At 39.1% G+C, this 27,608-nt stretch overlaps 2 protein-coding genes across 27 annotated transcripts in view; one reads left to right on the plus strand and one right to left on the minus strand.

Moving 5' to 3' along the window:
* The window catches only part of LOC123502545 (bromodomain-containing protein 1-like), a 34,256-nt gene extending 19,796 nt beyond the window's left edge, over positions 1 to 14,460 (plus strand). For 8 of the 14 annotated variants that reach the window (XM_045251669.1, XM_045251662.1, XM_045251671.1 and 5 more), the window contains 9 exons: positions 209 to 432; positions 1,097 to 1,241; positions 1,569 to 1,667; positions 2,022 to 2,173; positions 3,179 to 3,286; positions 7,750 to 7,864; positions 8,654 to 8,886; positions 9,241 to 9,383; positions 9,647 to 14,460. In XM_045251669.1, the coding sequence (XP_045107604.1) occupies positions 209 to 432; positions 1,097 to 1,241; positions 1,569 to 1,667; positions 2,022 to 2,173; positions 3,179 to 3,286; positions 7,750 to 7,864; positions 8,654 to 8,886; positions 9,241 to 9,383; positions 9,647 to 9,845 (1,418 nt within the window). In that variant the 3' untranslated portion in view covers positions 9,846 to 14,460. Of the gene's footprint in view, positions 1 to 208; positions 433 to 1,096; positions 1,242 to 1,568; positions 1,668 to 2,021; positions 2,174 to 3,178; positions 3,287 to 4,382; positions 4,473 to 7,749; positions 7,865 to 8,653; positions 8,887 to 9,240; positions 9,384 to 9,646 lie in introns of those variants that run through there. The other 6 variants (XM_045251663.1, XM_045251674.1, XM_045251675.1 and 3 more) reach the window with 4 other exon arrangements.
* Positions 64 to 27,237, minus strand: LOC123502547 (zinc finger protein 771-like). 13 transcript variants are annotated; one of them, XR_006674170.1, is made up of 12 exons: positions 26,039 to 26,122; positions 22,277 to 22,389; positions 21,379 to 21,681; positions 20,829 to 20,928; positions 20,161 to 20,312; positions 17,740 to 17,969; positions 17,135 to 17,543; positions 16,677 to 16,867; positions 15,267 to 15,479; positions 8,206 to 8,442; positions 2,001 to 2,221; positions 64 to 1,436 (listed from the first exon to the last, which is right to left on the minus strand). XR_006674170.1 is itself a non-coding variant. In XM_045251679.1 (10 exons), the coding sequence occupies exons 3-9, from the start codon at positions 21,674 to 21,676 to the stop codon at positions 15,270 to 15,272; spliced, it is 1,590 nt and encodes a 529-aa protein (XP_045107614.1). In that variant the 5' UTR covers positions 21,677 to 21,681; positions 22,277 to 22,389; positions 26,039 to 26,122; the 3' UTR covers positions 64 to 1,436; positions 15,267 to 15,269. The 13 variants fall into 13 exon arrangements, 3 of the variants coding, with proteins under 3 accessions (XP_045107614.1, XP_045107613.1, XP_045107615.1); XR_006674164.1 differs by lacking the exon at positions 2,001 to 2,221 and adding an exon at positions 8,689 to 8,908; XR_006674169.1 differs by lacking the exon at positions 2,001 to 2,221 and adding an exon at positions 14,550 to 14,676.
* Between the last annotated feature and the right edge of the window lie 371 nt (positions 27,238 to 27,608).

The following is a 27,608-nucleotide window of genomic DNA, read 5'->3' on the forward strand; positions in this document are numbered from 1 at the left end:
TTTCACAGTTGACACAGATGTTTATTTTCTTGTGTTGTAAGGTATGAAATGAAATGTAAGTAATGGTGATAAACAGATTTTATAAGCTTCTCACACTATTAATAGTCTTTGCCACTCACAAACATTAACATCAGGTTGGTGACAGCTCCTTATTGTCGATACAGTCCCATTGTTCTATGTACAACTAATCATAATCTGTGCCCTTCAGACATTGATGACAGTTCGGTGATTGATGACGAGGCTGAACCTGGTGAGCCAAGCCGACCAAGTACCCCACCTGCCCTGGCCTCTCAGCTGGCTGCCTCGCACCTGGCCCACACCACTAGCCTCTCCTCCGGGCCTGGTAGAGTGGGTGGCATAGCTCTCTCTCCCATGACCACACCCTCCCCACGCAGCCTCCACCAACGCAAGACTAGCAAGAACACTCCTAAGGTAGGTCATGGTTCAGGATCTACAGAATAGTACCATGTATTTTGGTGGATAAAGACAACTTTCATGTAATACAAGCCTCAAATTTTAGTTAAATATAAATGGTTTTAGCTGATATTGGTGGTATAACACTATGCCCAAACTACCAAACCATCTATGATAAAGTTTGGGTCAGTGAACACCAGACAACTCAAATGATTTACATACCATTATAATGAGTAAAACACATTTGAATGTATTACCAATAATAAGATACCATAATTTGCAAGTGTAAAATGAACTAAAATTTAATTTCCACTGGTATTTTTGTACATTTTCATGAGATTGATTAGATGGACAAAGATGGTGTAACATGTGCTGCATGATCAGTTTTCCTAAACATAATACAAACCTTTGCCTTGCACCACCTGCTTATTTTGGGCTGTCAGCTACGTTCTTAAATATATGTTTCTTTTGATTAGGTGCATCAACATTCTTCAAGTTTTCCTCAGTATATGAGCTTGTCCCTATACAACATTGCAAGCTAGAGAGATTCATATTCTCCCCAGTTTGCTTGGGGTTCCATGGCTTGAAGACTTTTATAAATCTCCATTAAACTTTAGGAAAAATTGAGAATATTTTAAACAAATGACGATTTATGCTGATGTCTCTTGTATTCTTACCCCAGGATGACCACACTCAGAAGCGCATTGACTCCTTCTTCACTCGGATAAACAAACCATCACAGAAGAGCATCCAGGAGCCGCAGCCACAGCAGCAGGAGAGCAGTGTTGCCGCAGTGGCTGATGAGGCCAAGGCCACCAAACCTGAAGGTGAGGCTGTGTAACTATGGTGGCAGCTGATTGTTGGTGTTCTTGTAGCCTTTTTCTTCTCCATTTCAAGTCTTTTCATTCATTCTCTCCTTTATTTTGATTTCTTTTCCCTTTTTCATCTAATTTTCCTTTTTATTTACTGCTGTTATCGCCATTTCTTTACTCTCTTCTTTATTCTGTGACTGAAGCTGAATTCTGCAAACATAAAATAAACCATTTAGAAAGCTGTTAATTGGTTATGGCATTGTCCTCTATCCATTCATTTATTTTCCATGTCTTAAAAGCATAATTTCTATATCTCTCTTGCATTTCCCTACCCTTGTACAGACTCAGCTCATGAAACACCCAAAAAGCGTGGCCCTGGTCGACCCCCGAAGAGACCACGCACCCTCTCTGGCCCATGTGCAAGCCCCCCAGCAAAGAAATGTAAGCACCATAGATACTGGTACTCACTTTTTTAACATTGCATGTGATTACATTTTCCTTCATTTTTTGACACGTTCAGTATTGGTGATGAAGACTAGATTATTTGTAAAAATTTTTCTTGTGTGCATATATATATATATATATATATATATATATATATATATATATATATATATATATATATATATATAATTTTTTTATTTCTCTTGGCCTCTCCTACTCTCTAATGAAAATATAAGGCCTTTAAAATGGAAAAAAAAATCCAGGCCATGAAGAGCATGGACCACTTTGTGCACAGCATCTTTTGCCCTTGAATTGTGGTACCAAAATTACATCAAATTAATCCTTCATCAGTGGAAAGTGAAGCAGGTGATGCAGCGACCCAGGCCAAGGAGAGCAGTGAGGATGCCCCAGAATCAGAGCCGCCCTCAGTGCCCAGCTCACCATCAGGAGTGAACCGACGCACCTCCGTCCTCTTCACAAAGAAGGCTGGTGCACTGTTCAAGGTAAATGGTGATGGTGGTGGAGATAGTAGTTGATGGGATACGGAGAAACTAAATGAGAAAAAGGGAAGAGAGAGAATGCTTATAAGGATGTGGGGACTTCATTACCATAATGTGTAAAGGGAAAAGAAGGATAAGGACTACTTTCAGCACTCTGTACTTGGCCATTTCACTACAGTGATGCATGAGGTATGTCACTATTCACTCATACAGCCATCTGATGATGCATGTAGTGTATCACTCCTATGTGGTCTACATATTGAAAGTTTTAAGTAGTTTTCTGATACAGGTTTAGCAGGGTGGCTTTTGCATGCCTCATTACTCAGATATCTGGTGCCACCTCTATTTTGGCATTAAGGATGAGTTATATGTTGATATTAATTTGTCCATCTTCCATACATATGGATGACCTTTCTGATAGTAGCGGGGAGGAAAAGTAATGATGATAATGATTTCCATACTGATGAAGGAAGATTGGAAGTAGATATCAGACAAGTAATAATTCATATTCTGTGATGTACCACTGTAGTTTGTTTCTCAGTTCTCTATACTTAAACCTGCACTTCTTGGCTCATCACTCATAACTTCAAACTTTCCTTTAATGAGGTGATTGGCAATTCATGTTACTTCGTGAATGAGGGAGCTGCCACTTTTTTTCTCAAACATCCTGAGAACAGAATGTTAAATAACCGATGCATCCCATGCAGAGCAGCAGTGGCCAGATCTTGTTCTGTGCTGCTGGGCCCACACTGCATGCTTTGTAGTGAAGTTGTTAGGATGACTCAGGTTTGAAGCATGTTTTCATTATTCTAGTGATAGCTTAAGAAGGTTTCTACTGTTATTGATAAACCATCTTAAGAACTTAACTAATCATCCCTATGGCCTTTGAAAATAGTCATGATTAGGAAACAAAACATTTAAGATCACAAAACTTTGTTATCATGTCCACAATGTCCAAAAACATAAGAAAATTAAGCAGAGAGCAACAGCACTTCGTTTGTCCCTCAGAAGCGCTTCCCTCAGCAGCGTCGTGGTTCTGGAGGCACCAACAGTGACGAGGAGAACCAACTTCTCGAGACCAAGACAGCACGCCGTAAGAAGGTGACTTCCCCCTTGGTGAGACAGAGCGGTCTGACTTGCCTATCACTTGTACTTCTCCTATCATCTCGGTTACTTCCTGCATGCTTTGGTACATTCCTTACTAACTCTTACTTTGTTATTACTTACTTAATCTTTCTTTTTTCCATACTACCTACTTAATCTTTTAATTGTCTATACTGACGTTTCTCTCCTTTCCTAGTCAATTACTTTATCTTCCTTTCTTTTTTTCTCTTGTCTCTTGTTCTTTTCCTACTAATACTTCCTTAGTCCAGAAATATCTGCTCAATATGCATTGATACCCAGAACAAATGCATATAGGTGAGGTGATAAAAAAAATAATACGGCAGATATGTTCAATTGTCTTCCCATGTAAACTGTAAAAAATATGGGTCAACGGGGGGCCATAAAAGGTCAATTAGGTAAAATCACAAATTTATTAATAACTTTAAAACTATTAGCAGTAGATTCATGGCACCTGTGCCTAATTAAATGTTTTTAACCCAAGGATTCTATTAGGATAATTTTCAGACACCTAAGACTAATTATTCACCCCCTTTGGATATAATATAGCTAATTTTGGTTGAAAATGTGTCCTTTTACTGTTTTCCTGGCACTTTAACATGTTATATTGATATGTGTAAGTTGGGTTTTTATCTATAAGAAATTCATTAAACTTATTTCCCAGACTTCTTCAATCACTCCTTTTTAAGTTTAAAAAGTGAAGTTAATTGGGAATTAATAATTGACTGATTTATTAAGAGTATGATCTTCATGGAGTTGATAATTGTATTGTAGAAAACTAGAAGGTAACAAATACATATATCATAGAGCATTGTAGAAGTGCTGAACTAGTTTCTACCACCTACATCTGCAGCACTGAAAGCACATTTGTACAGAGTATATGATGCTGTGCAGCAAGTTATGAGTCAACCCTTCCTGCAACTAATTGGGGATGGATGAAAAAGGAAAACATACTAATACCAGTACTTAGCAAGAATCCATTTGCTCCTGAAAAATTGCTAAAGCTAGTTTCTTGTGGCTGAAAAGTGGAGTGTCAAAAAAACTGTGGCTACAGCAAATTATTAATGCATTGTACTGTGATCTTCAACAGATGCCATGGCCAGACATGCAGCAACATTCCACAGCATGAAGATGAATTTAATGACATAGACAATGAAAGTAGTGCTCTCCTAGACATACAGTAAGTCCTCGTTATACGGTACATGTGCGTTCCTGAAAACCTTACCGCAAATCAAAATTACTGTATACCGAACCCATCATAAAATGTAATAATAGGGGATGTGTTCCAGGACGTCAAAAGTCACCCCTACAGACATGAAAATAGTCATATAAAAAAATGTAAAGTACTGCGCAAAAGAAATAAACAGAAAATGTTTTTATTTACCTTTCACTCGCCATGTATTCTATCAGATGATGTCCCTCCCGAGGCTAAGGGACAGTGGGATTTCAGCCCTTACTCATAACATTCACAAAAAACACGCCGTAAAGATTTCACATGTGTTCAGTGGGAAACTCGGGAAGAGACTGATTGTTGTGGTGGCTGTGCGGTGTGGTGGTGCTACGGTACGGTGTAAACAAAACACGACCGGATATCATATCTGTGAATTTTTCTTACCGTAAATCGAATTGAGGGTAGTAATTACCTGTGAATTTACCGGATAATAAAGTACCGTATAAGGAGGACTTACTGTATTGGTTGGCATAGTGGATAAAGTGGTGAGCATGGAATCAGGCAGATGTCCATGCGTAGGTTTGAATCCCACCATGTACAGCCTTAAACACTTTGCCATTTGTTGAGCGGTTTAAAGTTTCCTACATGTCACCATGGTTACACCCAAGATGCGTTTGGGTGGTGATATGGGTCCTAATATGGGTAACAATATAAATAAAATTGCCTGCACCACTAATGGGCAGAAGTTGAACAGCACTTCCCACATACTCTTCAAGTGTGCCTACAGGTGCTATAGGCAAAAAAAAAAAAAAAAAACATATATATATATATATATATATTTGTTACTTTCTAGTTTTCTACAATACAATTATCAACTCCATGAAGATCATACTCTTAATAAATCAGTCAACTACTAATTCCCAATTAACTTCACTTTTTAAACTTAAAAAGGAGTGACTGAAGAAGTCTGGGAAATAAGTTTAATGAATTTCTTATAGATAAAAACCCAACTTACACATATCAATATAACATGTTAAAGTGCCAGGAAAACAGTAAAAGGACACATTTTCAACCAAAATTAGCTGTATTATATCCAAAGGGTGAATAATTAGTCTTAACCCCTTCCATACCGCAAGACTGTTTTGTGGTACGTGCGTACCACGCGCAAAAGCGACCTCGTGGTACCGCAAGATGCCGCCGTGGTACGTGCGTACCACACCAATACATTTCCGTGTATAACCGTGGCCTGAGTGCGGATTTTGCCTTTTTCATGCTCCACGTGGTTCACTATAAACAAACAAACACTGGAGGCATTATTTTTAGCCACCCCAGCGTAACAAAACCATCCCCCCCACTAGCCAATCAATATCGGAGTTAATTTTTCATGCATAAACTATAAAGCCAATCACTATTCTTTGACATATATTATTCCCACAGTCCCCCCAAGAACATCAGTTCTCTAGTATCGGCCGTGGTGAAACTGTTCTATTGCCTCTAGTTAGAGATAATGGCGCCTGCTTCGTGTAGCAGCGATGAGGATTATCATAATTATGAGACAGATAGTGAGGATAAACTGGAAGACTCTCCAGATGAATATGATTCAGACTATGATCCTGAAAAAGAAATAGGAGAGAGTGATAGTGACAGCAGTGTTGAAACCCTCTCGGCAAGTGAGGGGGAGCAGCCTAGTTATGACTGCCTCAGGGCCACCCTCACCAGGTGCAGAGTGTGTGGTGCTGAATTTATGATTAGTGCACAATTTATGATTATGTTTACGTTTTCTTTTATTAATAAATTGACAAATATATGTTTAGAAAAAAGTACATAACACTGAGTTAGAAAGAAATATAATGTGTAGATCTGGCCGTGAGGCACGTGCGCACACGGGCAGGGGGCTGCGGTATAGGAGGGGAACGCTTTGTTTACATCGGGGGGTGACTGCGGTAAGGAAGGGGTTAAGTGTCTGAAAATTATCCTATTGGAATCCTTGGCTAAAAAACATAATTAGGCACAGGTGCCATAAATCTACTGCTAATAGTTTTAAAGTTATTAATAAATTTGTGATTTACTCTAGTTGACCTTTTATGGCCTCCTGTTGACTCATATTTTTGACAGTTTGCATGGGAAGACAGCTGAGAACTTTTGATGTTATTTCTGGAAAATTTTCAGCTTGTTATGAATTTTTTACGGGCTTTAGCTTAGTTTCCTTGGACTATCCTTACTCTAATGCTTTCTTTTCTTTGTCAATGCTCTTTTAGTACCTAATTTTTCAGCTTCTCTGTCTTGTTCCCCATTGATCTTCCTTATTCTGTTGTTCTCTATTTTATATAACTTTAACCCCTAAAACTCGGGGACGTTTGGTTTTTCGCTCGCGCTAACTTGGGAAGTTTGGCGAGAAACGCACAAAATAGCCTCTATTTACATACTGATTACAATTGGAAATTCAAGAAACGAGTGAGTACAAATGGTGTTCTGCCCACAAGCAACTCTTTCTCTTTGCAATGCAATAAAACAGAAGTCTCTAGATGCTATGGTTACCAAAATATCACAGGTTGAATGAGGTGGTATAATCGGTGTACGTGGCCTTGTGTCTGATCAGCGCCAGCGGCCTTGGCTACAGCGATAGAAAATGGACCCCTTGTATCCTCTCTCTCTCTCTTTCTCTGGTGATGGTGGTAGAATGTCCTCCCCCTCGGTGGTTGAACCTCCTATATCCATATCAGAGCCAAGAACATCGCTATCTTTGCTTTCTATTATTGTAGAAACTGTTAATTCGAATGCCCTTTCGATACCAGTCTCATTCAAAAGTTGTCTCCCTGCAACATGATGAGAGATCGGAGGTGTAGAAGTAAGGCGCGCGGGAGAGGTGACGGAATCGGACACAGTGGAATCACTTTCACTCTCACCATCCATCGTGGAAGTTGGTGACACATTGACCTATAGCACATGTTTATTCCCGATGAGTGTTGCCAACTCTCAAACAAAGAAAACGGGAAGAAAATAGCCAAAATATAGCCCAAAACGCCCAAACATTGATCGATGTGCCCCGAATCTTGCGTGATGAACGTCTATCGACGTTCCCGAGTAGGAGGGGTTAATCTTTGCTTCTTCCTAGTTTTGTTACTCTTTGCTTTGCCTATACTTATGTATTTATTGTTTCTTGTTTTCTGTGTGGACATTTCTAACACTGATAGAAATAATAATAATAATATAAGGTAACAGTATTTAAGATAATACCATTAATGCTGCCTATGATAATAATGATACTGACTCCAATTCCTAACAGCAAACTTCCAGAGCCGACTCCCTTGGCTTCCCCGAAGGACTACCACTCCTTAACCTCTCAGATAGTGGAACACCTCCTACCAAAGACTCCTTCAAGATGTACCGCCAGGGAGGAGGTCAGTGAAGCATCGTGAAAGACTGCATTAATTATAAGAGGAGAGTGTAGGTCCAGGATAGGTTGTTTTAAGTGTTGAGTGTGAGAAAACTTTTGAAAGAGTCAAGGATTGCATTAGTTATGAGAAGGAATGAGTGTGTGTAGGTGTGACACATGAGGAATAAGGGCATAGGGTTGTAATGCAGGGATGAGAGTATAAGAGACATGTAGCTTGGAAGAATTGGATGAGGTGTAATGTAAAAATGAGGAAATAGAAGGCTTAGAAAAGTAATATGAGTAATAAGAATGAAAGGAGTGGAAGTGAATGGCAGCTATCAAAAAGAATATCCTATTTATACCAACCCTAGAACTTCATTATTCTGTAGAAGCTGCAGTCATATGTTAGGGCATGCCCTGCATCTCCTGTGATGCTGGCTGTGTCTGTGCACCCATCTTGGTCAGGATGGAGAGGTGATAAATATTGGACATGTGGTGTCAGGCTGCTCCCTTCTTACTGCCTCTTGAGTTATTCTTTTTTTCACTCCAGGTCAATATTCAGACATGGGATGACCAAGAAAAATGTAGTGCAAGAATCCAGTTCTGTACAAAAAGAAAAGATACACTAATTCTCATTTATTCCTGAAGTTAACTTCAATTCTATATTGGGCTAACATTTTGTATGTTACACCAAATTTCATTATGGTGAATGAAATACATTGAGTGATTCCTTTTCAATGTTTGTGACATGGAGAATGCATTTGGGATTTATCTGCTTGTTCAATATTCTCAGTGAAGCCTTTTCTCCCTGAAGCAGAAATCCCTCCAGAGACAGACGAAGACACCCACTCTGAATCCAATTCCTGCCTGACTGACACTGAGGACGAGACTGCGTCAGAGTCTGACTCAGAAGGCGGCGGCAGCGGCAGTGACTCCAGTGTGGAAGGGGAGTCACCGGGGTCAGGCCATGCAGGAGACCAGATCCCCCTGGAGCCCCTGGACCTGGTGTGGGCTAAGTGTCGTGGCTATCCCTGGTACCCTGCCCTGGTAAGCACCTTTCACGTCTTGGCTTAATTAGGAGAGCTTAGGTAATAAAATATTGATTATAGAATTTTTTATGGACTTTGCATGCTTTACACATTCCTTGGCTTGTCCTCATGACTGGTGAAGATAAAAATATGATAGTGTTTAACTTTATTTTTTAGTTGGTAGTGAGTATTTTTTTTTTTTATTATTATTATTTTTTTTATGGAATATGTAAGCAACACCTAACTTGACTGGAAGAATATTTGTTTAGAATTTGGTAATTGATCATATAAAATTTCCTCCAAGTTAGTAATGGTTAAGTCACTAGTAGTTAATTAGTATGTGTCACACCTTCACCACTTGTTGCTTCTACAGATAATAAATCCCAAGATGCCCAAGACTGGTTATTTCCATAATGGAGTGCCCATCCCTGTGCCTCCTGATGATGTCCTGGCACTGGCCAATAACTACCCATCACCCATGTACCTTGTGCTCTTTTTTGACAATAAACGGACCTGGTGAGTAGAGAGAGAGAGAGAGAGATGTGGGTTGGGGGGGCAATAGTAGTGGTTTAAAGCTGGGCCAAAATTAAATAAATTGCCAATTCTGATAGCATTTCTGCATAGTTTCAAAAACCATAAAACTTTTAATGTTTTGTTCTTTGAATTCAAAGAGAAGCCAACACTAAATAATAATTAAATTTGTCTATCTGTTAAAGCATTTTCTCAGGAGAGAGAAATGCATGTCACACAATTACTGCATTCTTGTCTTGTGCTTACAGGCAGTGGCTACCACGCTTCAAGCTGGAGCCATTGGGTGTTGACTCAGCTCTTGACAAAGCAAAGTTGGTGGAGTCCAGGAAGCCATCAGAGAGGAAGGCAGTGAAGAAGGCTTATGAGAAGGCCATCTTACACCGGTGTCGTGTGACTGGGGAGAACACCGGCCTTAGTGGGGACTCAGACAATGAGGAGCCCAGCTGAGGGCTCAGTGCTAAAAGTGGGTTGCCAGAAGTGGCTAGCCTGACAGTGCAGGGACATTCCAGTGTAGGCACTTAACACCTCATTTTGGGGTTACATCTGGGTCCAGTGGGGCTGCTTATCTTCTGGGCCTTACCATTGCAGATATTTATATTTATACAAATATTTATACGTGTCATACATCCCTTGTGTAGGTTGAGACTGGAAGCAGCAGCAGTCACATGTGGCAGGTGTCCCGGTGCAGTGTCTCATGAATAGTTCACATGTAGTGAAATTTCATGTGTAGCAAGTAGTGTCTTATGGCAACATTTTCCCCTGTGTCACCACACTGGCTGGTGATAATGTAGTGTAGAGGTGTGAGCAAATCATTTAATTTTTTAAAGGGGAAGCTGACATCATTAGAGTAATGATTTTATGGTGCTTGTGGGTAATTTTAGATTATATACACAACATTGAACTTTACTTTCTATGACTGCAAGACATTCATACATACATACTTAAGAGTCTGTCTGTTAGGAGAGTAATGAGTAATGTGTTGTATTGTATCACGCCTACAAATTTTACACTGCCACTGACTAGGGCTGTGGCCCTTATGCGTAGGGAGTAAGAGCAAATATTATTAAGTTAGGTGTCATGTCTCACTGGCTGGTGAGTTGCAACACAAGGAATTGCCAGTCATAAGTTAGGGAGTCCATGAAATACAGGTGAAGTGTGGGATGGGAAGTACGGAGATTGTTTGTCTGTTACCTGATTGATTTAAGGACGGGAATTGAGTTTGAGAAATACACTAGGTCCTCATTGTGTCTTCAGGTGTTGTGATTGCACCCATGATGTCTTTTACTAATAGAAATTCATTTAATGCTTAAAAACTTGAACTTTCTTATGGACATCCTTTCCAATTTATTGTGAATATTCATTTTTATAATATTTGATGCAAGTATATGGTTGTTGAGACATGTCAGTGGGAAATGTTTTCAATAAAATAGTCTTATTTATATAAGATTAAAAGTAATTATTCATATGATACATTTTCACACTAAAGAAGTCAACTAAATGGGATGCATCATCTGAATATAATGAAGACCCAGTGTATTATCTATTTATAAGTCTTCTTTGTTACTGGAGTTTATGGATGTTAGGCATGAATATTGGTTATATTTTTTTTATTTAACTATTTATGTATTATTTATGTAGTTTTTATTATCTTTTTATCTTTTTTATACATGTGATGGGTAGTTAGTCAAGATGGTGACTGATGCCAGAGAGCCTGATGAATGCTCATTTTATGGTCATCTCTTGTACATGTGTATCCTTCAAGGCAGGACTACACAGTGCAGTCCTTGACCAGATTACAAGATCATGAACACAATAATAACTAGTCAGGCTCTTCAAATTGATGGTAATGTTCATGTGCATTCCTGAGAGAGAGAGAGAGAGAGAGAGAGAGAGAGAGAGAGAGAGAGAGAGAGAGAGAGAGAGAGAGAGAGAGAGAGAGCCAAGTGTTATTAAAGGAAGACAAATTAATTTAAGCTCTAAAATGGTAAGAGGCTGCCAAGGAAGTCTTTCTCACCATTCTATAAGGCAACACATGTGGAAGCAGTGGTGGTGAAGGGCAGCCTGCGTGCTGCACAAGTAGTTAGTGCTTTAGTGGGCTATTAGAAAATTATTTTGTTTTGTGGGAGGAGCTCAGTGGCTTCTAAGTCCTTAGATTTATAGTTTTGTGTTCAAAGGGTGTGAAGCCTCCTTTGTACAAAGGCAGACTAATTGAAGGTTTTCTATATGTCAGAAGGGAAGATGACTTTGTTTGTGAGTGTAGTAGATGTGTTTGTTCTTGTGGCAAAGAAGACATTGTGTGTTTGAGGTGAGGTAGATGTATAGTTGAAGGAGAGTGCTTGAGGTATTATGGAGGATGTATTCATTTTGTGTTCATGAAGAAGAGTAAAAGTGACTTGGATCAGGCAGAGAAGAGACTGCTAGGAAGCAAAGTCTATTAGCTGCCATTATCACTTTCCAGCACCTTGCATTTTGTATTATTCTGTGCTAAGGTTTGGGACTCACATGATGGCCTTCCTCTGCCATACCTCATTCATATTTAGCTCATAACTTGTCAGCTTTTACCATGTCACCCTAGCATGTAGTACTACCTGCCTCATATCTATGTGGTGGATATATTGGTGGTATGCATGTGGATGACAAGTTTGTACTCAGGAAAAATGAGTGAGTAAAGATCTGGATGGTTGTCTTGTCTTGTGTGGGAACAGATTCATGTGAGTGTAGTGAGGGAATATGGGAAGTATGGAGTACCAGACAGGAAGGAGAGAAGAATGAATGACTCTTGTTGTCACTTTCCAGAGAGATCTGCACAACAGCATATCCCTTTCACTCCCAAAGACTTGAACAGCATAAGGTTATCATTTTGCTAATGTAATGGGGATTTGTACTTTTTTGAGGTCATAGAAAACTATATCTAAATATATCCAAATATCTATATATGCATTATTATAATTATAGATATAGTATGTGCTTACCCAAATGAGAATGCAAATGTTTTACTATAATAAGATTATATTTTTTTTAAGCAAACCTAGACATGTAAGTTTATGTTCAGATCAAATTGAGCCTGTATAATGTATTGGGTAGAAGGTCCCTGTAATGCTGCCTTAGTATGACATTAAGAGTGTGTGTGAGTGTTGTGATGTGGCAAATGCACTACACACAGGATGGCTGATAGTGGCTTTCAGAGCAGCAGGAAACTGGTGTGTAGCTGTCAGTGTGTCACTAGTCACCTGTCTGTACGTATTTGTGTGTGAGAGTGCATGTGTGTGTTCATCTTGCCAAAGTTGAATTGATTGAGCATCTTTTTCATGCTTTATCTATATACTTTTTTTTTTTTCCTCTCCAGCATAAGTGGCCAGTTTTCAATATCAGTTATTTTGCTAAGCAACCTGAATGGCTTGTTTTGGGAATAACCTTTGTTATGGTCCAACTCATCTGAAATCTTTTGTAGTACAGCTCTTCTTTGGGTAACTACATAATATTATGGATATTTCATGCCTGCTGTTTTTGTCATATTAATAACCTGCTAGTTACAGCAAAACTCCCTGTGAAATACTTATAGCTTTAACTTTTGACATTACTTAGCCAAAGGTGTTCTTTCCTGGTGGTTTCCACACTTCATTTGGTATATTGCCATTCATTATTTTAAACAGATTTGTTGGATCTTCTTATCAGTATTATGCCCAAGCAAGCCTTGTGTCTGCCTGATTTCGTTATTGTCTTGAGAGATTCTGTATCACAATGGAATTAAGGAAGGAAGCACAACTGTATATTTGTGCATAATAAATGAGGTCTTCATGAGGCTCCAAAGTGATAGCAGTGCTGCTGGTCCATCACAGTGCAGCTCACTTTAATCAGACACACCACACAAGTATGATGTGGTGTTTGAAAGACCACTGTATTATCAACTTAAATTGACAGCTGAGTCATGGCAGCATTGGTGATGTTTGTTTTACTACACTAGCATCTGGCACCCTAAGGTCTTCAGGAGTGCTTAGTGGAGGGTAGCACTCATTCTCACCACCATGTGTGCCTCATAGTGGCACTGCAGCACTCATTGTTTTCACAGTGTACAAGTAACTGACTGTGCATCATCTTCACTTATATGAACACCTGCTTAGTATTAAGCTCTTTAGGAAGGGTACAAAATTCATACATTTACATATTTGCAGCATGATCACAAATTGAGTTGTAATTATAAATTTCAAACTTTTATATATGTACTGCTCTTTGTAGCAAGCAAAGCCAGGTGATCATATTGCGGTGTGTGGTGGTGGTGGTGGTGGTCAACTTTGCAGAACTGTATTGGCACAGAACACATTTTGTCTGACACAAGCAGTCCAGGTCAATGGAGAAAGATTTGTAGAATTTGTTACTGTCTAACAAAGTGTCTGACACTATTTTTCTGTACTAATGACAATCCAATATGCTAGAAAACAATAGATTCTAAACTTGTACCAAACAAGAAATCTCACACTGCCCAATGCATCACTGCATTTATTATCTATCCGGCATGCTGAAGACTAAGCGAAGACTTGGCCACTTGTGGCAGATTCGGTGGACCACAGGAACTTGTCTCCTTGCTAGAGGACGGCTAAGTGAGGTAGTTCTCTTTTATATCTCTTCTATGTTTGTGTGGAGTCCTACATCCTTCACTTGGTAAAGTTATTGCCTTAAACTGTATACGATCTCTTATATACAGTAGCTCTGCAGTCAAAATCACATAGTCCATGTATGCAAATATTGGTGACTTGTGCTCAAATACTAGCTACATTTTTAAGTCAAATTTCCTTCATGTATTTTCATATGAAAGATTAACTGTAATGACATATAGCCATGTCATCATGAATGTGTAGTGAGCTGGGAGTCACTGTGGCACATGTCCATCATACACACTCAACATTCCCGTCTCCCTGCAGTGTGGCAACTGAGGCTCTGCAATGTCTCACTGCAGTAGCTAGCTCATGATCTGCTTGCCTATGGGGTGGTGCTCCCCACTGTAGGTAGCCTAGAGAAGCGCTTGTGTAAGAGGTGCCGCTTGAGAATACATGTACAGAATAATCTCTATATTTTCTTTACCTCAAATCCAGTGGGGATCTATATTTTCAGTCCTAACTTGCTTTTAGGAAGGATCAATAGTGTTACACTGACCTTCTTTTACAATCAGTCCTTTCTGGTGTGTAAGTGACTGAAATGTACAGTTTTCAATCACTGAGCCATCAACAGACTAGATGAAACTGGATCCTTTACAAATATGTTTATGATAAGAGTTTAAAGCCTGGAAAAAAGGACATGCATAAGAAATTGAGGTGTATACCTCAGAGTTGCTAAGAAAGTTAGCAAATTACCATTAATATAGGTGAGAAGAAGCATTAGTAAATAACTTCCTATGCAAGTAAAACTATGGCACTGATGTATAATCTCCCCTTAATGTATGGATGATGTTAAAAGGTAAGTGAACATGAGAATGGTGCTGTTTGCGTATGATACTTCACTTATATCTGAGAAAGAGGCGAAAGAATTTAGAGGAGTAGGAGAAAATTGTGAGTGAATGAGACTACACCAGGTATTAAAGTATATATATGGATGGTAGATGATAGGAGAATGAAAGAAAAATGGCAGGTGAAAATAGCTAAATCTGACATAGGTGATACTGAGTAATATAAGAAACAAAGCAAAAACATGGCAAATGTGCCACAAAATGTAACCAAACCTTAGTGCACCACTTTCATTGACAGTGGCTGTAACAGGACTAGTAAAGATACTGGGGTCTTCCTCTTCTGTACCTTTATTCCTACACTGAAATATGCCATGAAAAAAATATACTAAAAGATAAACAAGTGTAGCAACAACTGCCTCCTGACTTACCTACTAATTAGCATCAGTGACGTAGTGAGCAAAGTGCGTGGTGAGCACCTCCTGCATTGCCCTGTACTGCTTATAGATGAACTGGTATTGAGTATGTGTGTGGCAGGCCAGTGCACTCCCAAGCTCCCCCATCCGGGATATCTCTGAACTGCCAGGCTGTTGCAGGAGGCAATTTTGCAATGCTGTTGTCATGAAGCTTAGGTGTTTGCAAATCTGAAGAAAAGAAAAAGCTGTTATTTCTACAAATATTAGCTTAACATCATTTTCATCAAGTAGGATTTTGCTGCACGATTATGGAAACAAATCATATTATAAGTACTACGGTATAAAAGGGAGAGCATTAGTCTAATGAAGTCAATTATCTGTAACTACTGACATTAAGATAAGGTAACATTAGTAGTTAATATCAATAATTACATTTTAAGAAGACAGAGAAATAAATACAGTACTGCAAACTATACAATCTGATAGCATAACATACCTATACACTATAAATATATGCATTCCATATGGTTCCAGAAGTTACTTTAGTACCACAAGCCTCTTGCTGCACATAAAACATATACAAAGCTTCATTTAACTCCATATACTTGTGGGATGTTACAGAACTTGAAATTCATCAACAGAATATTTCACACCATATGTGTTAAGATTTTTCCTTACAAATATCTGAAACTGTTTTTTGCAACAAATTCCTCACACACCCACTTTCTAACTTTTTTTTATCAATTTAAGTTTCTGTGCAATTGTTAATCACTTGTTTCTACTTTTCCTCTGATCCTGGTGAACAGAATATGTCTTTCCTTGAAAAGCCTGATTTCCCCTGGTGGGATAGGGCAATCAGCCTCCTCCACATACCCAAAAACCTCAGGAAAGCATTCAGTGATGGACTACATCATAGGGTAGAAGCCTGAAACTGAATCCTCTGTGATGGGTTAAGTCCCACACTGGTATGGTTACTAAGTTTAAAGAAACATACCAGGAAACTGGAGAGGATGCATGGAGTAGCAACAAAGATTAACTCATCCTTAAATGACGAGACATGAAAAGACACTAGAGACACTAAACTTCTCACTCTAAAGCAAAGAAGGAAGAGAAAGGAGACTTGCTAGTGATATATAGGCTAATAAAAGGACTGGAGAAGCTAGACACCAATGAAATTGTGACATGGGATAGAAGAGATACCAGAGAACAAGGAAAAATGAAAAAAAAGAAATATGTAGACTAGATATCAAAAAGAATATTTTTCCACAAAGAATAGTTGATAGATGTAACTGTTTAAATAAGGATGTGTTGCAAATAAGAACTGTTCATAATTTTAAGACCAAGCTAGACCCCAATAGATACAGAAACAGGACAGTACAAGCATGGTTCCTTTACCATATGACACAATTAGATAATCACACCCACCTCTGGATCAAAGGGTGGACAGAGTTGCTGGCAAAATGAGACAAAGGTGGCCAGCCAGCAGCAGTAGTCTGAACATGATGGATTGACCTGGTGGTAGTGTTTGGAAAGGCAATGGCTCTGTATGCTGGCTGGCACACTCAGCACACTTGCAACCTTCACAGCTTCTTGATTCACACTCTGCATAGCACTATCTGAAAAGTGTTTGTTCTCAGAATACAACACTATTAACATTCTTCATATAATTATACAATTTAAAAAAACAAATTGTAACCAGTGAATTTCACCTAAAGCTTACACATAAGATTACTTTTCATTCTTACCTATAAATTCAGTTTAACATAAAACTTCAAAGACTTATGATAGAAAAAGAAATGTTTGTTAATGAGGTTATGAAAGCCTTTTCTTGGCTTTCCTCCTTCACAGGTGAGGCTCACATATGGAAAATAAGTACTAATGACCTTGTGGTGAACTGGTCTCTTGCAGGTGGTGAGTGGAATCCTTGGAGAGGCTGAGTCCTCCAGGCTTGTTGACATCTTCATCCACAAGTTCAACAATATTCTCAGTGGTAGCACAGGACTGTATCTTGGGATGTGCTGGTTTGTCTATAATCTTGATCTTAATATTCCCTCCTTTTGCAACAGATTTGAGGATTAGTTCAAGTGGCAAGCTTGTGCCATTTATCCTCAGGTGCTTTTTTGAGTTGACATCACTATTCTCAGTAGTGAGACTTTCTTTGGGAACTATGATGGTGTGGACGGTTGGCAGCCTGCGGCGATCATCCCCTTCAGCCGAGATGACCAGCACACCATCATCTGGCCTGCTGATCTGCAGCTGCTGTACTGTTTCTAGATGAGATCTCTTGTGTTCCTGAGAAACATATAATTCACTATGGAAATTAAAAGTATTATAATATATTAATGTGCTGTGGAAACAATTACTTGAAAGGAGCATGTTAATACTTCAAGGAAAACCAAAGTATATAAATCATGTCTGTATCCGTCTGTCAGTCTCACACACACATACACACACACACACACACACACACACACAACACTCAACTTACCTCCAGCAGCTTAAGTTTGGAGAAGACTGCTGAACACAAGAGGCACTTCCACTGCTGTGTCCCAGCATGCGCCCTCAGGTGCTTGTGTAAGTTGTGCCTCATCTTGAAACTTTTGCCACAGTCAGCACAGGAGTGGGGTCTCTCAGAGGAGTGGCGCTTGCTGTGGCGGTTCAGCTCACTCTTGCATGTGAATGATTTACTGCACAATTCACACACAAATGGCTTTTCCCCTGCAAAAACAATTAATTGTATAAAACTAAATCAGTTACTCTTAGCTGTCTTCAGCCTTTCTCACTACCGGAATATTGCATCTCTTGCTATCTGAATGCTATTTTCATGCTAACTGTTCTTTTGATCTTGCGAACTGCATGCCTCCCCTCCTCCTGCAGCCTCACTGCACAAGGCTTTCTTCTTCCTCTCACCCTATTCTGTTCAACTCTATAATACAAGAGTTAACCACTACTCTCCATCATTCATATCTTTCTCTACAACACTCCCTACCTGCTTTTGTATTTCCACATTCTAATGACTTGATTCCATATAAGAAGGTTTCTTTCTTTTGGATAACTCTACCAGACCTGCAGGATGACTGGCAACTAAGTAGGCCTTTATTTTTTGTTGCCCTTGGCCAGCTTTCCCCCCTCACATTGAGAAAAAAATCACATCTCCAGTTTTTGGTCTTTGCAGAGCTCTGAATTAATAAAAAGCAAATCATTAGTTCAGGCCCAGGGACAGCTTTGGTCCACCACACCCAAGGTAAAATTACTATTCATAACCTGGGCTTGTACTGTGAAGTGAGTTCTCAAAAAGGGATGTGATATGTCTCTCTCTCTCTCTCTCTCTTTATGTTATGGCCTATAACACCTGTAGGCATACTTGAAGAGTATATGTGGGAAGTGCTGTTAAGCTTCTGTCCACTAGTGGCGCAAGCAATTTTATTTATAGTGGTACCCATATTAGAACCCATATCACAATCCAAGTGCATCTTTGGTGTAACCACCTATAACCTGGTTATCGTGGTGACACGTAGGTAACTTTAAACCACTCGACAAATGGCATAGCTTCAAAGGGTATGTGGTGGGATTTGAACCTACACGTGGATGTCTGCCCAATCCCATGCTCACCACCTTATCCACTATGCCACTGCCTCCCTTTGGTGTGTGAGTGGTCTCAGCCCTACTCAAGTATATTGATCATAACGATAGTCACAGGTTTTTCTGTCTGTCTGTGGCACAAAACTACCAGATGACTGCAGGTTAGCTAGATAAATATCTTAATGACCACATATCAAAAGACATACAACAATAACAATAACTAGCACAGTGCACACACACACACACACACACACACACACACACACACACACACACACACACACACACACACACGGTAGCTCAGTGGTTAGAGCGCTGGCTTCACAAGCCAGAGGACCGGGGTTCGATTCCCCGGCCGGGTGGAGATATTATGGGTGTGTCTCCTTTCACGTATTGCCTCTGTTCACCCAGCAGTGAGTAGGTACAGGATGTAAATCGAGGAGTTGTGACCTTGTTGTTCCGGTGTGTGGTGTGTGCTTGGTCTCAGGCCTATCTGAAGATCGGAAATAATGAGCTCTGAGCTCGTTCCGTAGGGTAACGTCTGGCTGTCTCGTCAGAGACTGCAGCAGATCAAACAGTGAAACACACACACACACACACACACACACACACACACACACACACACACACACACGGCCCGGTAACTCAGTGGTTAGAGCGCTGGCTTCACAAGCCAGAGGACCGGGGTTCGATTCCCCGCCGGGTGGAGATATTTGGGTGTGTCTCCTTTCATGTGTAGCCCCTGTTCACCTAGCAGTGAGTAGGTACGGGATGTAAATCGAGGAGTTGTGACCTTGTTGTCCCGGTGTGTGGTGTGTGCCTGGTCTCAGACCTATCCCAAGATCGGAAATAATGAGCTCTGAGCTCGTTCCGTAGGGTAACGTCTGGCTGTCTCGTCAGAGACTGCAGGAGATCAAACAGTGAAACACACACACACACACACACACACACACACACACACTGATAATGAGAAACTGATTCTGAGAGAAGAATATGACATTAGAAGCACAAGATCGCATAGTAAAAAACTGAGGAAGGGAAAATGTCTGAGATATTAAAAAATATAGTTTCCTGCAAAGATGTGTTGAGACTTGGAACAGTTTGAGTGAGGAAGTGGCGTCAGCAAAGAGTGTGCATAGATTTAAAGAAAAATTGGATAAGTGTAGATATGGAGACGGGGCCACACGAGCGTAAAGCCCAGGCCCTGTAAAACTACAACTAGGTAAATACACGCACACACACACACACACACACACACACACACACAAATATGCACATAATATTAAAACAAACTCACAATCCAAATATCATTGCTGTCTTGACTCACCTGTGTGTTTGCGCATGTGCTTCTTTAAGTACTCATTTTGCTTGAATGACCTGGAGCAGACTGAACACTTGTGCTGTGGCTGGGCCTGATGAGTCAGCAAGTGTCGCAGGTGAACACTCAGCTGCCGGCTCTCTAGGCCACACTCCTCACACCTGATAAGGCAGATTTAAAAATGATATGTGGCATGTTCCTTGAGAACCTTTTCTTAATTATACATTCATAAATTACAAAGATTAATCATAAAGGTTTATATTTTCTAATGAGTTTTAGTTAAACTTTTTTGTACAATATTGGATTTTTTAAGATTTTCTTATAAATCTTAATCCTACATACACAAATCAGAAACAATATGTTCCATTCACAGATTTAACAATATATTAATGAAACATTCAGAAACTGGGATCCTCTTCAATCAGCAATTTGTAGCCTTACAAGTATGTATGTATTTTCTATCAAGAGAGGTAAAATAGAGACAGGGCTTAAATAAGTACCATTATTCCCTGGCAGAGCACAAAGAGATCAAAATAAAGCTAGCATTGATTTTTATTTATTTTATTTTATTTTATTTCATTTTTGTATTGAGAGATGTAAGGCAGATAATAAAACCTAAATGGATATCACCACTCCCTGGTGGAAGAGCAATGCAAAGCATAGACAGGAGTGTGTACCTGTGAGGCCTGTTATTGGTGTGGATGTTCATGTGTTCAGTGAGGGCACACTGGCTGGAGAGGCCACGCCCACACTCACAACACACAAATGGCTTCTCTCCTGCAGAGTGAACAACAATTTATAGCAGCAGTGGTGGCTGAGATGGCGAGTCATATCAACTTAAACACAAGAGATATATTCAGGATCTACTTTGTGTGATTGAAGAGGCTTTTTGCTGTCTATAATATTGTTAATCAGTCTTAATTGAGAAATATGAATGAACCGAATGCAGAAATGACACAGATCAGTCACCTTAGCTACATTCAGTTTGATCTATTTATTCATCTTTATTTTACCTATTAATTAATCTCTCAACTAACTACATATAAGTAAAATAACTTGATCTGATATAATCCAAGTGGTGTCAGTAGGTTAGCTAAGTATGTGATATGTATCTGCAATTCACAATGGAGGTATTCTAAAGGTGATGCATGCCAGATATGTGTAGCGTAATTCTGCATTCTAGCAAAATGTAAGTGTTCCAAGGCAAAGACAAGAGCTTTTCCTCACCACTATGCTTGACAGCATGACGAAGCAGAGCAACTCTGCTGCGGTAACGAGCTTTGCACTCCTTGCATTTGTATGGCTGAGACAGAAGGAGCTTTCTGTCCACTTCTGTTTGGTTGGTGTCTTTGGCTTCTACCTCCACCTCTTGTTCCTCATCCTCTTGCTGCTGTTTCTGCTGCTGTTGCAGCTGCTGCTCCTCAATGCTTTCCTCCACACAAATACTCTTCTCTCCAGCCTCCACCACAGTCAGGTAGTCACTGAGGGCACCAGGGGGACGGGGATTCCTGCGAGGCCTTTCCATTACATCTGGTGGAACGCACTGTTATTACTACCAGTACCCATGTACAAGCTGATCCTGCATCACTCTTAACAACTCGTATCAATACTATTCAGGTGGTCACTTTATCCAAATGAAGAAACATACAGTATTACTGCCAAGTATGTCATCTTGTTGAGAGTTCTGGTACTAGCAAAACAAAGTATTTCTAACTTTTTTTTTTCTAACTATCATATAGCTAGGCAAGACATAGCATTTTTTAGCAGTATTTTCTTACTATCATTCAAAACCTCACAACAAATTAATGATGTGTGTTATGTATTTTCAGTAATTTTTTAAAATTTTATACTAGGTTTTCATTATGATGGAGATTTTATTTTTTCTTAGACATTCTTACATGATTAACATGAATTTGAGGCCCATTTCAGTTTGAAATGCCCACAAGCAGGGAGAATTGGAAAACAAAGAATTTGACAGAAAAGTGAAGCCTAAATTAAGTGAATCATAAAAATAAGCATAAAAGTCAAATCATCAAGAAAACATTAAACTTAACCAAATTTAACTTACCTAACCAACAACATAATCTAATATAACTAACCTAATTTAACCAAGTAACATGTATACCTTATTAGTTTTCATTATCCATAGAGTCGTCAACAGGAGGTATGGAAACTATGGCTGGCAGAACCTGTGATTTCTTAAAATTTCAATAAGGATACATTATCCTTGAATGATAGCTGAAATATAACATATAAAGTAGTAGGACAAGTAAAAAATATGGTAACTGACTGATAAGTGTCAGGTTATGCATTTAGGTAAAGACAACACAAACTTTAACTATGAGATGGAGGGATGTTGGCTAGAGGCAGTAGAGGAAGGAAAGGATTTAGGAGTAGTGATAGACAGGACTATGAAATTTTCAAAGCAATGTTTAGAAGCAAGAAATAGGGCAAATAGGATCCTGGGTTTTATAAATAGAAATGTTAGTTATAAAAGTAAGGAAGTGGTGCGTAGCTTATATAATTCCTATGTTAGGCCCCATTTAGAGTATTGCATACAGGCCTGGTCACCCCACTATAGGCAGGATATCAACATGTTAGAAGCAGTTCAGAGAAGAGCAACTAGGATGATACCAGCATTAAAGCGCCTGGAGTATAGAGATAGATTAAAGGAATTAAACATGTTTTCATTTGAGAGGAGATGTATAAGAGGGATATGATAGAGTTATTTAAAATGTTTTCAGATACAAACTACATAGATGTGAGATCTTTCTTTACCTTAGAGGAGGGAAATAGGACTAGAAATCATGGCAGGAAGATTAGAAAGCAAGGCTGCAGGTTAGATATAAGAAAATATTTCTTTAGTCATAGAGTGGTAGACTTCTGGAATGCATTGCCAGAGACGGTTGTAAATAGCACTAGTTTGACAATGTTTAAAAACAGATTAGATAAGCACTTAAATTCATTAGATTTATAATTATGTATAGCACTGCATGATAGTTTTTATAAGAAATTTACTATAGTTAAATAAGACATGATCCCCATGTATGGGGACCACAAATTGTAGAGGATTTCGCTGCAGGACTTAGCCCTGTTAATGGGCCAAATATTTAGAATTAGTATATAATGTATTGTGTACTTGTAAGTGTATCTTTAAGTACTGATGACGAGGTCGCTGTGCGACTGATACAGGATAACCTAGATGGGCCCTGGTGGCCCTTTGTTATCCTATTATTTATGTTATATGTTATAAACTAATGATGTAGTATTTTCAGCCACAGACTTTTACTACCAAAACATAAGGTTAATCTTACAGTAAATATGGAGAAAAGAATTAGTCTGACACTAAGTAATAAGAAATGCATCAATGGTTGTATTTTGATGCCTAGAATACAATATGAGCATTCCTGACCATCAGAAAAAAATTTCCTAGATTTCAAAATAAATCCCTACATTTTAAGGAATTTTCCTAAATACAGAGATTTTCGTGTTCTACATACATAAAACCATTGATGTATTCCTTAACCCTTAAAACTAAACCTAACCTAGACTAACACTTAAATTGACAATGTAGGGATTTTTGTGTTCTACATAAAATCTACTAACATTAACAGTAAATTAATAAATTGCGATAAAAAGTGCACAAAAGAAAAATGCCATAGAAAATTGTTTACTTTCCAATAGTGCACTCTTTTTTCATGTCAGTGAGACTGACAGCTTTCTCCAGTAATACCAATTTTACCAATAGCAGCTCCTGATGGATCAGCTAAATTATGCATATGTATATGGTGATGAATATTCACTATACATATGTTATATGGTGATGTAATTCATGTTGTACAGCATCTCAAATTATATGTCCATGCTAATGAGGATCACTAAAAAGTTTCCATCACTGCCTGAGTGGTTGTCTGTCACTCCACCCCACTGAAAACCTATTTCTGGCATCAATTCCTCTCAGAACTTCGGAAGCTTGCAACCCTAACTAGTTGTAAAACTCCACAGCTCCCAGGGAACCTGTGTGAAAAAAATGTTTCAGAAAATGTTGGTTTCTTACATGCTTGCATAGAATTGAAAAAGATGCCTATAATCGGCAATACAAATTTTATTTATTACTCTATTTATAGAGCCAATACCAGAGGAATAATGGCACAAATTCCACAAAGAGGGAAGAAATTACTAAGGAGTACATTAACATTTTCATCTTCAGCTGTAGGGTGATAAAGACAAATGTAGGGTAATTTTAGTGTCTGTATAGTGCAAAGCTTTCAGGGGTTGGCAATATCAATTTCAGGCAACAAGCAAGCCTAGTGTCATGTCAGCTATAGTAAAATAATCTTTATGCACTGAGGTAATTTCTTTGCTACTTACATACCAACTCACATTGGTAAAGCTTTGTAATTTGTTATTTGTTAATATAGCTACCAAGTGGATGGAGATGAAACAAACCGTGCCAGTTTTCGCCAGGAAGTCACAATGTGAGATATTTAGCAACAATATTAAAGATAACATATACAAACGTAAAAAAGAGGTTTCACATGTTTATTTATGACGCCACAATGCATCTCCATCTTGATGAAAATCTCTTGGGGTTGGCGACGGTCACCAGATCTCAGCCAGATGTACACTGTTACCAATATAGCAAAAGAACTCTCTCTCTCTCTGTTACACTATTAGGATGCACACTGCCCTTACAATTCAAATAATATTAATGAAACAATCTCTCTCTCTGTTTTGTTATTTCTTTATCATTCTCTGCTGTAACCCCTCTCTCTCTCTCTCTCTCTCAATATTTTCTTGAAGAATTCAAACGGGAAGGTTGAGGTGAGAGTTCTTTCACTACATTGTTAACAGTGTACATCTAGCTGAGATCTGGCGACCGCTAGCAACCCCTAACCACGCTAGCTGAGAGGTAGGTGACGGGATGTCTATTCTATGGGAGTGCCAGGTTAACTTCCAATAAACTTTTCAACACACTTATTTTGCAGATTTCTCCTCTACCACCCATAAACCCTGATTCACCACATGCTTCTAAGCTTGTTTGGGGAAATGAGGAGGTGGGGGAACGCGGACGTATTATAAATATTATCGACTTTGAGCTAAGAAAACAGTGGAGAGGTAGAAACTCACGTCTGGACATAATCTACATTACCCCCAATGTGCAGCCCTGTACAATGCTATACTATGGTTTATTACGACTGTTCTGCCTGACCTGCACAATGTGACACTGTGACACTACTTTTCTCAAGTACAGCAGTGTTTGGCATAGATGTCAGTAACACAAACCAACAAAGGTACTCCACGGCACACAATTTAACTCACCAGCATAGGGAGACGTGATACGAGACAAACAAGATCAACAACTAATAACATCAGTCCATCATAGCACCTGCATCTCACCTGGTTTACTCACCTGGTTAGCCACCCTTAGCTCCCAAACCAGAAAAATACAATGAAGAGTAGGAAAAAGGTAGCTAGTAAAATGGGTACACCTGTCAACTTTAGATGTAGATAACTGGATGATTGTAACAAACTGTGAGTGGACTGGAATGTGTACCCATTGAAACTGTTTAGAAATGCAGGATATATTATTGTGGAGCAAACAGCAGCACATGTGTGTATGCATATTACTCCACAAAGTCGAACAGAATATCGCCTAAATGACTGTGAAGGGCTGATTTGAAGGATGGCAGCGAGTTCAGAGCAACAACATGGTCAGGCAAAGAGTTCTATAAACGGACACACCGAAATGAGAAAAAAACGAGATCTAAGATCCACTGAACTGTACTGGTGAGCTAATTTAAAACGGTGTCCACGAGTATGTGCATGTGGTGTTGTGATGAATAATCATACAACCTGAAAATGTGACCCCTCCCTCAATGTTTACTTCTGTATTTTCACAGTTATGTCCGTGTCCGACTGTCCGTGACCTGTCTGTCGTCTGATGCACGGGAAAAAAAAAAAAATAAATAAAAAATGAAATTGTAACGGGACTTTAAATTGTACTATTATTATCTATTTATTATTTTTTTTTCTTATTCTGCCCTCTTGACAGGGTTCTGGCATCTGACGGTAGTTTTATTCTTCAGTCTTCTCTCCTCGTTAGATATCACTCTTCACTGTCTTCAGCCTCTGTATCTAACTAAACATGTATCAAGTCCAAGTAATATATATATATATATATATATATATATATATATATATATATATATATATATATATATATATATATATATATATATATATTTCCCCTCAATTTCTATGATTATCTTTTTTTATAACTTGATTTTAATTTTGTCTCCATTCTATTTCACTAATTTTCTGAAAACATATAAAGAATATACATAATGCACTGTAAAAGCTAATATTTTAATCCCCCACAGCACAATGTCAGGGCGTAATAACTGAAGGGTTGGTTGTTGGAGCCCACCTCGGGCATCAGTGTATTTTCATGATTTCCATCTTATTCCACTATTGCTTGTCTCATTTAATTTAATGCCATTTTGCACATTTTCATCACAATGTTGTTAACATAAATCGGTATGATATGGCTCCCACCCATTTTGTGGAAATGGGAAGAATATTATTGCATCAGAAAATCCGTTTGGCTCATTTTACAAGAGTGGTTGTTAATTCACCCTCTTCTTCCTCCTCTTCCTCCTGCTCCTTTTGTTCCTTTGCCTACATCGGCAGTAACAGCAGCAGCAGCAGCAGCAGTCTGCTGGTGTCTGTTGTATGTCTTGCACGTTCACTCCAGTCAAAATCTTTTAAAATGAGACACGTGGAGATATGAGTGTGATGTGCAAACCACAATACTCACATCACGGTCACTCAACACTTTATTCGGGGCTTGCTTCGCTGTAGTCACTCCTGTGGGAGGAATACAATGCCGTCCTATTCAATGGTGCATGCAGCCGCTGGCTTCCTCCTCAGTGCCTGTTGTCTTTTGGTATACTGACTGGGTTGGGGAAGCTTGCGTGGATGATAACACGTCGACGCATTTTCAGGAACCCAACAAACATCTGTACAGTGAACATGTTGCAGATGAGATGAAAGGAAAGGTATGAAGTGTGAGTCGGCTAACTATACAGTTGTTCTCTTCCTTTTCACCGACTCACTCACGCAGTTTTATACTATCATCTGATAGATTGATTGAGATTAAGAAGTTACATTTCGAAGAAAACTAAATAGTAAGACGTATGTTAGACCATAGAAATGGGTATACTGTAGATGTAGATTTACGTTTACTTATTGTGCGGCATATAGTGACACGGTCGTCTGGCACCACCGACGGTGTCCTCACCACCGTCCTGTTCAGCGTGAACTCAAACATGTTTGGCCTTGCGGTGACGCTACTGAAAACGCCTGTAGATAGATAGGTAGGCAGATAGATAAGTCAATAAATTCGTGTATAATTGACAAGGTGGATGTGAATGGAAAAAGAAAACGTGTATATT

This window comes from Portunus trituberculatus, chromosome 12 (genome assembly GCF_017591435.1).
Source record: "Portunus trituberculatus isolate SZX2019 chromosome 12, ASM1759143v1, whole genome shotgun sequence".
In the NCBI taxonomy this organism is placed as follows: Eukaryota; Metazoa; Arthropoda; class Malacostraca; order Decapoda; family Portunidae; genus Portunus; species Portunus trituberculatus.